This window comes from Trifolium pratense, linkage group LG3, assembly GCF_020283565.1.
Source record: "Trifolium pratense cultivar HEN17-A07 linkage group LG3, ARS_RC_1.1, whole genome shotgun sequence".
NCBI lineage: Eukaryota > Viridiplantae > Streptophyta > Magnoliopsida > Fabales > Fabaceae > Trifolium > Trifolium pratense.
In genome coordinates this window covers 5,444,632-5,456,859 of record NC_060061.1, presented here as the reverse complement: position 1 = coordinate 5,456,859, position 12,228 = coordinate 5,444,632, and the positions used below count along the sequence as shown (strand labels likewise).

At 33.2% G+C, this 12,228-nt stretch overlaps 1 protein-coding gene and 1 non-coding gene across 2 annotated transcripts; both read left to right on the top strand.

Moving 5' to 3' along the window:
* Positions 1-933: 933 nt before the first annotated feature.
* Positions 934-1,128, top strand: LOC123919232. The gene has a single exon (XR_006813141.1). It is a non-coding gene; the product is annotated as a U2 spliceosomal RNA (small nuclear RNA).
* A 2,148-nt stretch (positions 1,129-3,276) lies between these two features.
* Positions 3,277-11,503, top strand: LOC123915625 (probable inactive ATP-dependent zinc metalloprotease FTSHI 1, chloroplastic). Its single transcript, XM_045966814.1, has 15 exons — positions 3,277-4,206; positions 4,321-4,408; positions 4,811-5,245; positions 5,360-5,413; positions 5,532-5,597; positions 7,044-7,139; positions 7,222-7,350; positions 7,979-8,031; positions 8,646-8,841; positions 9,077-9,191; positions 9,258-9,532; positions 9,997-10,080; positions 10,182-10,294; positions 10,382-10,631; positions 10,882-11,503. The coding sequence occupies exons 1-15, from the start codon at positions 3,578-3,580 to the stop codon at positions 11,062-11,064; spliced, it is 2,766 nt and encodes a 921-aa protein (XP_045822770.1). The 5' UTR covers positions 3,277-3,577; the 3' UTR covers positions 11,065-11,503.
* Positions 11,504-12,228: the final 725 nt, after the last annotated feature.

Below are 12,228 nucleotides of genomic sequence, written 5' to 3'. Positions count from 1 at the left end.
ACACCGGCACTCAAATGATCGAGTGAACAACAATGAAGGGTTTATTTAATAGCCTTAGCCGTCAACAGCATGAACGATGAAGGGTTTATTTAATAGCCTTAGCTTACAGTTAATTAAGTTGTGGTTTCATTATAGCTAATGCTGGTAATTATTCTGATTGTTATGTTTAGGAGTAAAGAGATTTGTGGTCTATACTCTATATATAAAGACTCACTATGCTATAAAAAGCTCTCGGTTTCGTTTCAGTTATTTAGTACACTCACTTCACTTTGCTGTATGCTACCGTAAATCGTTCATTCAATTGGATATTCACTCGCAATTTCTCTCAACAAAATAAAATTCTAGCAATATTTGTGGATAGCATCAGAATCTGATATTTAAATCACAATTCCTCTCATCAAAATAAAATTCTAGCTACTTTAGTTTGAGAACTGATATTTAAATCCAATAATGATGATATTACATTTCATGAAGCATTGATTGTTTCTAGTGGCCTCAAAATCTTTCAGTGTTTACTCTTTATAATGGATATGGTCATCAACACAGTTTGAGTTCAATGACTTAAGAATCGAAAGAAAATTAAGTCAGACAAAGGAAGGAGAAGCAAAACTCAGTTCACAGAACTGTATACCCATCATTCACTCTCTTAGACATATTCATCCTTTCTTAACCCTCCTTTTTCCTTCATTTTTCTTCATAAAGTGATTCAAATATTCTTTAAAGAGCATCTAAAAATCTGTAGAATGTTTTATTGACATGAGATTCACCTTGGTAATTGCTCTTTGTTGGTCTCATAAACACATGCGTACAATGGTTTGTACCAGTGAGCAAGTCTCAAAATAGCTGTTGTGAAATAGTCCCACATCGGGGAGTTAAGAAAGGAAGTGAGTAAGTTTTAGCTATAAAAGCAGAAGCGAGTGCAACGTTCAATTCATACCTTTCTCGGCCTTTTGGCTAAGATCAAGTGTAGTATCTGTTCTTATCAGTTTAATATCTGATATGTGGTCCAATGGGCCACACGATATTAAATTACTTTTTTAAGGGGGAGAAGTCACTACAATAGCTTGCTATTGGGCTTCTCGAGTGTCGCCCATGCGTTGCACTACTGCATAGGCTGGCGCACCTCACCAATTTTAGTTTAAACTTTTGTCTATAAAGTTCCTTTGGGCCTATTGGGCTCATTTCTAAACCTAAGCCCACATTAGTATCGTTTTTAAGCTTAAGATCATCTCCAATGGTGGGTACTTATTTTTTTAAGTACTAGTACCTAATAGGTATTTTCATTGGAGCAAAACACAAAGAGTATCTAATAGGTACTGGTTCTATTATAAGAAGTGGTACTTATTTTATTTTTGTGGGTTCTATTTATAATGATGCATAGTTATTGGTGGAATGTGTTATTGGTGGGATCTATTTAAAAATTTTTAAGAGGTTTGGGTTGGAGGAATTGAGTACTTATTAGGTACTACTCCCTCCGGTCCTTATTATAAGGAACAGTTTGACAAAAACACACAGACCAAGGAGACCTATTTTTTTTATTAAAAATTCTAAAATGTTATGTTTAATTCCAAAAATAACCTTGGTCTTAATTGATTGTTGTCTCTTGTAATTATCAATATACTAAACCATTATTCTTAATTTCAATGTAACTCATACATGAATATATAGATTGAATGGTGGTAGACCATTTACGTGACTCTTTATTTACTAAAATTTGCCTCCAATTTTTTTGTATGGGAAATGTGTGTGTAATTAATGCTAAGCATTGGAATAGGTTATATTGGAGTATACAATTCAATTCAATAAGGGTATAAAATGAATTACTTATTTAATAAAACATAGATTTAAGGAGTGTTCCTTATATAAAGGACCAAAAAAAATATTCAAACTGTTCCTTATAATAAGGACCGGAGGGAGTATTATTAAAAAATTATAAATAAGTGATGTGTACATGCGGGGTCCAGTTAAGTACTCAAAAATGAGTATCTCCATTGTAGATGTTGTAAGGTTTATAATTTGTGTGTGCAATATGTATGCTTATTATTTGCCAAATAGGCGAAATAAAGCATCTCTTCTCTTTTAAAAAAGGTAATGAGAGTGAGGTGACTCTATTTGGTTAAAAAGTTTTGTTTATAAATATATATTAAATCTTGTCATCTTTTTATTAAAATGTGTACAAACATATAAGAAAATAATAAGTATTCTTTATCGTAAAAAAAAATGAAGTTTTTTCTTGTTTTATTTATTTTATTTTTTAAATCGTGTGTTGTGCACTTGTGCTTGCGGGGAAAAATATGTTTTTTCTAATTACTATAAAAATCTCTCAACAAAAATGCCTAAATATTTTTCTTATTTTGCTGGTAACTATTTTTTTGTCAAGTAGTTTAGTGGCTAAAAATTCTACCCTTAAGATGGATAAGTGGTATGACTGGGATTTGGATTCCGACCTCCTACATATATAATGCAATATAGTGGAATGACCGGTAACATAGTATTTTAGTTGATCATAAATGAAAAAGATAATTGTTAAAAACTACTAAAAGACTATATTAAGTTAACAAACTAACTTATTTCATTAATTTTACTTGGCTGATTACATTCATCAATCTCTTTATTTATAACATTGGTCAATCCTTTGTCCAAAAAAAAAACACATTGGTCAATCCTAATAAACTAACTCATCTAATTGAGTTCATCTAGATCCTTCTAAAATATGATTAATCGTCTAAAAATATCCAATGCAACTCCGAGTTGCCAACTCTGCTTGACATTTAATATATTTGGGCCATAACACGTGTTTTTGAATTTTCATTTTGTATTTTTTTTTTTTTTTACAGTTTCATTTTGTATTTATTTATGTTAAAGATTGCATTTTTTTTTAAATAAAAAATTATTCACTCACATATAATAACCATGTACTTTTATATCATTTTATATTTATAACAATTAAATTTATCAAACACTTTAATTTAATTCTACTAATTTTTCAGCCATCAACAAACTTATATCTTAATTTTGCTAATCATAGTCTTGGTAGACTAAGTATATCAATGTTCAAAATTATATTACATATATAAAAAATTGAACAATTTTTGGTTTAAATTATATTAAAAGGAACTACTATTTGAACTAATTTTAACCCATCAAAGTAGACTTTCGTTCTCCTATTTTCAAAAGAATTGAGATATTAATCATATTGATTAATAATAGTTTAACTACCTATTAGATTAGATTTTCCACCCATTACCAAATTAGAAAGACACAGTTTAATTTAATAATCAAATTGATAATTTTTCATGCTTTTATTTAATTTTTCCCTTCTCTCTCTTCAGACAAAAAAAATGGGTCATACAATATGCTGTACCCGACCCGGTTAAGAAACCATGCAAGATGAGGTTTATCGGATTGGGTGGGAAATCAAACATTTCTACCATTCTGTAATTTCTTCTTCTTCTTCTTCTTCTTCTTCTTCGTGCATTTTCATCGTTCGTTCCTCTTTCTCAAAACCCTAATTCGATAAACCCTTTCAGTAACACATGTTAAAAATTCATCCTCACATGAATTTACCATAACAACAATGAACATTCTCTGCTATCCCAACAACAATTCATATCACATTCACACTCACCACCGCCATAAAACCCTTCATTCCAATCACAACAGAACAAAACAGCTTCTTCTTCGGAAACCATTCACAGTCTTCTGCAAATCCAGTTCCGATGATTTCGTGAAACGTGTCTTGGAGGAAAATCCTAGCCAAGTTCCAACCAAGTATCTAATCGGTAACAAGTTATATACTTCACGAGAAAAAGAGAATTTGGGTAAAAAATCAAATGAGGGTATTTTTGACTTGTTGAAGAGATTGAGCTTGAAGAATTCTCAGAGGAAGAGTGAGAGTGATGATGAGGTTTCAGGAGAGAGAGATTCTGTGTATTTGAATGATTTGGTTAAAGATTATAAAGGGAAACTTTATGTTCCGGAGCAAATTTTCGCTACACCGTTGTCTGAAGAGGAAGAGTTTAATGAGAATTTGAAGAAGTTGCCAAAAATGAGTATTGAGGATTTCACTAAAGCGTTGAGTAAAGATAAAATCAAGTTGGTTACTTCAAAGGAAACTTTAAAGGAAGATTATGGAATTGGTTATAAGGATTACATTGTGGATTTGAAGGAAATTCCTGGTGATAAGAGATTGCAAGTTACCAAATGGTAAAAGAACAAAAAAAAGATGATGTTTTGGTTTTGTTTATATGTGGTTTTCTATGCTTTGTTCTATGTGCATTGTGGTTTTTGTGATAGATTGTGTGTGTGTGAAATTTGTAGGGTTCTCAGGGTGGATAGCATTGAAGCTCAAGCAATTTTGGACGAATATTCCGGACCACGATATGAGATAGAGAGTCGGCGTATTACGGTTGTTGATCTAGTTATTTTTGTCATACTTGAAAATAATCTATAATTTGCGAGACATTGGCATTGTTGGTGCTGTTAGGAGAGAATCAATTAGCTTTGTTGTTTTAGGTTTCATATTCTTTTCCGAAGGGTATGCTTGGCTTAAGAAAATGTTTTCTGTACATATTGTTGGAAATAGGAAATAGACTGAAAAAAGGTTATAGTTTTGTAATTAAAAGTGAAAACAAGAAATGAAAACAGTAAGCATTTTTTCAAACCAAATAAACCTCAAGTGCTATAGATTTTCTTGCATAATTTGTAGTTATAGACTCAGAGTTTAAGTAATTCAGTGTAGTGAATGAAATCCTTTTGTGGGTGATCATATAGTAATTTTTCTTTTAACTCTGAAATTATATTGTTGCAGTCTTGGGTGGGAATAATGTCAGAGTACCCTCATCCAGTTGCATCTTCCATATCTAGCAGAGTGGTGGCTGAGCTTGGAGCAGTGACAGTAGTAGTGGGTTTAGCAGCAATTCTAGTTGGTGGCTTCCTTTCAGCAGCAGTATTTGTTGTTACCAGTTTTATATTTGTTGCAACTGTCTATGTTGCGTGGCCTATAGCCCAACCAATTCTCAAGTTTTTTCTTAGAGTTGCTGGTTCAATGCTGGAGAGGGTTTGGGATAAAATTGTTGACTTTTTCTTGGACGGTGGCTTTTTGTCTAAGATTTATGAGCTTTGCACTGTTGCCGGTTTAGCTTCCAGTGCTCAGACGCTGGCTGTAACCCTGCCTATAGTTGTGGGTATGGTCCTTCTTGTTCGCTTCACTCTTTCAAGAAAACCCAAAAATTTCAGGAAGTGGGTAGGTGATGTGACTAAGTGATTCACTTATAAAGCTATGCATGAATTTTTGAGCTAATTTGTTCAATCATTTGGTAGATAAGTACACTCTAAGAGATATTTATCCAATATACAGGATCTATGGCAGGGAATGAACTTCTCGTTATCAAAAGCTGAAGCTCGTGTTGATGTGTGTTAACGTCTATCTTTACATTAATCTCTCCATTCCTAAAACTTTTTACTTTTCTAGTTTTAAAGTCTTTTTAAGTTCATTCTTAGTTTCTGGCTTTGGAATAACATTCTTTCAGGGTTCAACTGGAATAAGGTTTTCTGACGTGGCTGGAATTGATGATGCTGTAGATGAACTTCAAGAGGTAATTCTTTTATACAAGAAGGCTGCAGTGCAAAGTCTTGGCCTATTGAACTTGATCTTTTGTAGGGGGCAAATATCTTTCAGTTAAAGTATTCCAATTTTTTTAACACTGTTGACCATAAAATATAGTTCTTTTTACTATTTAAATTTTAAAGTTTTTTTGAAGGTTGTTGCTTGATCAATGCTACATGTTAGACTCTTCTGCTCAACACACTTTCCAGTTACTCTTTTATTAAACTTGATGATGCTATCTTTTATTAGCTCTATATTTTCATTTTTATGAAATATCAGGGGTTTGTGTAAATATAGACTTCTAAAAAATTATTAAAGGCATACCTTACCATTTTTAGTAAAAAAAATAATTATAATAATAAATAATGAAGAACGTATATTTGTAAAAAAATTGAGAACATATATAATATTTTATTTAAAATTTATTTAAAATAGTAAAGTCCACATTTATATACCATGTTAATATTAGACACACTCATAGTAAAAAAAAAATAAAAATTAGACGCAATCAAATATTAATAGTAATTAGTAAGTCTGTGTAGATTAAGTGGAAATATGAATAAGTAATTATTATACTATATAATACAGCATATATCAATTTAAAAAGGTGAGTTATTTTGATTACTCTTATATTATTACACAGGGGGCGGGTGCTTATTTCTATATTGAGGTGTAAGTAGTTGTACATGATTATGGGATGGCAACGGTCCCTTTTTGAATGCACTTGGTTCTGTCCCTGTGTGTAAAATATTTTACACCAACATCGATGAGAACTCATGATTTTGCCACATAAGCCCACTTTGTAACTGCAATTTAAAAGTAACCACAAAATACTAGATTCTCATTGAATGTTAGGGTTAAACTAATTTACACTGACGGGACATATCCCTTTTTCTCTTTATATGTTGCTTTACTCCGTTCTTGAAAGAGAATTTTATTTATTTAGTGTATGAGACCATGTCTCATTTCAGCTTAGGGTCCATCGTCCACTATTTAATTTCCCCCTCACTCCCCAGTTCATTCATAACAGAGGCTTGGGCTGCAGGCAATTGCCCATATAGTCCTAACTCATTAACTTAGGCAAATCTAACAGACCAAGAAAACATCTCAGTTTACTTTTCTGGCTGGTTCAGCAGCTCACAAATATGAAAGTTTCAACTTGATGTGTGGCTGTGCACAATTATGAACAGTGTATAACACTTCAATACATAAACAACTGCACAAAGAGAACTTTGAAGAAGCCATAACTTATATTAACTTTTTGACGATTTTATTTAATCATTTTGAATAATATAACTTTGTCCCCCATCAGCAGTTATTTCCTGGAATTTTCCACATTTTTTCCCTTCTTCTTTATGCCTCGTTTTAGTAGTCTCTGCTTACTGCTTATTGTAATGGATGCAAACTTATGAAGGTTATGTACTATTCTCTTTAGTTGGTGAGGTACCTAAAAAATCCCGAGCTATTTGATAAGATGGGGATCAAACCTCCGCACGGTGTTCTTCTGGAGGGCCCACCTGGATGTGGCAAGGTCAGACAGCTATGCCACAGTTATGTTGGATGTAAGAATTTGTGTTGTCTTGCTATGTTTAAGTTTTGTTGTGCTTTTGCAGACCTTGGTAGCCAAGGCTATAGCTGGTGAAGCTGGTGTTCCATTTTACCAAATGGCTGGATCAGAATTTGTGGAATTTTTAGTTGGTGTTGGTTCTGCACGTATTAGGGATTTGTTTAAAAGAGCCAAGGTGATACTACTACTTTTTCTTCTGGATTTTTTTAAACAATGTATTGCTGCTGAAGTGCTAATGTGATTACATTCTTGAATCATGTTTTCTTGCTCCTTCACCCAATGTACAGTTACTTGTATAGCATCACATGCTGCAGATTGTTCTGAATTCTGATCACACAGTCCCTTAGTTATCGTGAATGGTTAGGTGACCGTTTAAGGGTATTGATCACTTAAAGAAACAATATATATACTCACCCATTTTTATTTTTGCTTTGTTTAATCAAATATATTGAACATTTTCAACAACCTTTTATTCATACGGCAATTTTCAACAGTTCATTCCTTTATGAATTGTTATTTGTTTGATCAAGATAATAACATAATCCTTCAGTTCCTTGCTCTCTAGAAGTATAGATGATGTTAAAAAGATATTCATTAAGTTTGCTTCTTTCTCTCTTTTTTTGTTGGTAAGTTCATTACCATTGTTTCACTTGTTGCTAAAAATGGGTAGATGGTCAACATGAGATATGACTGAGTATAAGTTTGTTTTTTGCATTTGATTATTGAAAATGGTGTACATTGTATAGTTTCAGGTTTGTATGTTTGTGATTGGTGGGTACTCAAATATTTGTTTCTCTTTGCAGGTAAACAAACCATCAGTTGTATTTATCGATGAAATTGATGCATTGGCTACTAGGTAGGACTGTATGATTTTATATTATGAACATTGTCCATTGTGTCTTTCCAGGCATGTTCACATATTTAGTGGAAATAATGAATTTATACCATCCACACTATTTGACCATAAGGTAAATGAATCGACGAGTGAGTAACTTAGCAAGCCCAGAATCCTAGCCGAACATTGAACTTTATATTAAACCCAGTGGACATTTGAATCTTCCCAATAAGTTTGTATACAAACAATTGCAAGGCCACTGTGTTCCTTGCAATGTTACTCTATTGGTTGGTCTAATCTATGTATTGGTTGTTACATATACCGTTTTTACAAATGAGAAAGGACAGGGAATGTGGGGGATTAGGTGTCTTTTATGAAAATAGTTTTTAATTGCAAGCTTGCAGACACTAAATGTAATATTGATGGGCATGAGATACTTCTCCGTAGTCCACTTTACTTCATGGTAGTTGATGGTTTTGCTTAAGTTCTTGAATTGTGGAAGTTCATTATGGGAAACTAAATTTTTTGAAACCATTGCCAAACTAGTGATGTTGCATGTTTTACACCTGCTGTCAATTTACTTGCTAAGCCCCCTAAGCAATCTCCCCAACTGATTGTGAACTGTGTGTGATCAGGCGACAAGGTACTTTCAACGAGTCGACAGATAACCTGTATAATGCAGCCACCCAGGAAAGAGAAACTACATTGAACCAATTGTTGATAGAGCTTGATGGTTTTGATACTGGAAAGGGGATCATATTTCTAGCTGCCACAAATCGTAGGGATTTGTTAGATCCTGCACTTCTTCGTCCGGGTCGCCTTGATAGAAAGGTTTCTTTTTGTGGCTGAGTTAGTGAATTTCTTTTCTCTTTTGGTGGGTTCGGGGTAAATTATTTTGATTTGTTGAGATAATGACAAATGGAAAGAGAATCTTCTTTGGTTTTCCTATTAAATGCAAACATTAACTTACCTGTCTTGTCATAAGTTTGTTTGATTATTTTGTGTTATATGCAATTATTTCAATGGTAATGCACTGTTAATGGTCATTTAGTTTTTCTTCATGTAGATCAAAATTCTCCCTCCAAATGCAAAAGGAAGACTTGATATTTTGAAAATTCATGCTAACAAAGTAAAAATATCAGATTCTGTTGATTTGTCCAGCTATGCTCAGAACCTACCTGGTACGGACTTTTTGTTTTAACTTTGAAATTTTCTTTTCAATCTCTGAACAAAGATATTAATTTCAGGATGGTCTGGAGCAAGATTGGCACAATTGGTCCAAGAGGCTGCTCTTGTAGCTGTCAGGAAGCGACATAACTCAATTCTTCAGTCAGATATGGATGAAGCAGTGGACAGACTTACTGTGGGACCTAAACGTATGGGAGTAGACTTAGGTTATCAAGGACAATGTCGTAGAGCAACTACCGAAGTGGGAGTTGCAATAACTTCTCATCTGCTCCGGCGATACGAGAATGCAAAAGTTGAATACTGCGAACGAATCTCAATAGTGCCTCGTGGTCAGGTCTTTGTTCAGCTTCCTTCACTATATGTTATCCTCAACTATCTCCTAGAATCATTTTGTCAATCTTTCCTATGCTCATGTTTGAGAAATAGCCAATACATATTTGGGAACACATGTAACACGGTTTCCTTACTGTTAACATTGGAGAATCTGGGATTAAATATTGTGATAATCCAAGCATGTGAATTATAAAGGAGAGAAAAGGCAAGGAATAGAGTGTGTAGACTGTAGAGTTGGAAATTAGATGTGAAATATGTGACAATTGAAAGTTTCAGTAGAAATTGAAGCATTGCATAGGAATGAATAGGAAGAAAAGTCCGTTGGGCGCCTATCTGAAATATGTTCTAGTTAAGGCCGTATGATTTCTATATATGTAATTGCAAGGCTATTTGTTAATATATACTAACGAAAAATGCAAGGCTATTTGTTAATATATACTAACGAAAAAAACTACCATGTGGCAGACATTCTCTCAATTGGTATTCCGTCGGCTTGATGATGAATCATATATGTTTGAACGCCGACCTCAATTGTTGCATCGTCTTCAGGCATGTAAATTACTCTCAAGTATATGAAGTAGCGTCCTTTTTTCTTTCTTTCTTCTCCTTTTAGATTATGTATTTCAGTTTGAATCTGTCTTGGTATACAGGTTATGCTTGGAGGTAGAGCTGCTGAGGAGGTCATCTATGGACGTGACACATCAAAAGCCTCAGTTGAATACCTTGCACATGCTTCCTGGCTTGCTCGCAAAATACTAACCATGTGAGCATAACTACTTGTATTTTTTTTTATTTACATTTGTGCTTATTTTCTTTTGCCATAAGATTCTTTCCCCCTATTTACATGCAGTTGGAATTTGGAGGATCCAATGGTCATACATGGAGAAGCACCACCTTGGAGGAAGTCATTTAAATTTGTTGGACCAAGGCTGGATTTTGAAGGGGCTCTTTATGATCATTACGACCTGATTGAGCCTCCCCTAAATTTTAATCTGGAAGCTCAAGTTGCACAAAGAACTGAAGAATTGATACGTGACATGTACAGAAAAACAGTGTCTCGCCTGAGGGAGCACCATGCAGCTTTGCTTGAAACTATCAAGGTAAATTTGCAGTGAGATCTTCGCGATGTTGTTTGTGAATTCTTAAGAACTTTATAAATTAGATCTCTAACCATAAGTAATAAAAGTGGTTTATGAGTAGATTCAAATTTTGAAGTAACTAGTAGTATAATATATGCAAGCATTTTGGTGCTAGTAGAGATTATAATTTATACCAGTTTCATACTACTGTGGTGAAAATAATCCATTTATAAGTTCTGTGTCGCTTACTGCTTATAAATTTTCACTTTAGGTTCTTCTCAATCAGAGGGAAGTGAGTGGCGAGGAAATAGACTTCATTTTGAACAAATACCCTCCGCAAACACCTTTACATCTTTTGGAGAAGGAAATTCCTGGCAACCTTCCATTAATGAAAGAACAAAGGCACGATTTGGAGTATACCATACAAACTCAAACGAAAGAAGAAACCGCGTGAGTTCTTTCTCAGTCCTCTTCTAAAACCAAGATTTTGTTACTGGATTTTCAGGCTAATCAGTGCTTCAGAATGGAAATTGCACTTGAGCAAGATTCCTCCAAGGATTATGCATTAACGGCTGCATTCAAAGCATTTCAACGATAACAGCAGTATATGTATTTAGTTCAGCTATGAAATTTATTTTTTTTGGTACATATTCAGCTATGAATTTTGTTCATACCATTGTATTATGCTTTATTTTTCATACTGTTCATAGGCATATCTCTGTTGTATTTAAAAAGAGTAGTTTTCCTTACAAGATTTAAAAAGATTAGTTGAATGTATTAATTTAAGAATATTGGCATGATTTACAATATAATGATCATCCTTTCAAGGGATGTTTGGTTGGAGGAGCCTCTGATAGTTATTTTGGAATGGAAGGATTATAATTTTTATTCAAGTTTTAAATTTGTTATAATTTTGGCAAACGTCAAGATGATCTGTAATGGTTTTTTTTTTTTTTTTTTTTTTATATATATACAAGATGATCTGTAATGTAGAATGCGTTTATGTAAGTAAAAACTAGTTATTTTTTGTGTCAGAATAATAATTTATACTCCCTCCTCCGGACACAAATATAAGAAAAAATAACCGTTTATATGGTGTTTAAGAAATTTAGTTAAGTGTAGTTAATTTTCTTGATTCAATGCAAAACATGAGTTAAGTTTACTATATTACCTTTTGAAAAGTGATTTATGCCTTGGAAATCACAAACTTTTGAAAAGTGAAATGATTAAATAAGGGTATATTAGGAATAATAATATTAATTAGTTTAAAAGTAGTTAACTTTTGCTTATATTTGTGTCCAAAATTTGAAGTTTTTTTTTTCTTATATTTGTGTCCGGAGGGAGTAGCAAATAGATAAGTTGTTTTAAAAATATTTTTTTCAAAAGAAATTGGAGTTAAATACATTGGCAGGCCTCACAAAATACTTTTCTTTGAGTTTTAAAAATTGAGAGTTTTTCGCAGCCTACGAACTTCTCACGCGTCCTTTGAGGTTTTTATTTTACTTTTCCGCTACTTAAGTAGCGGCTCACATTATGAAAATGAGAAATTTGAGGAAAAAAAAACCCTAACAATGAAAATTTCGAGATTTTAAACGCCGGTTAAGTAACGAACATTATA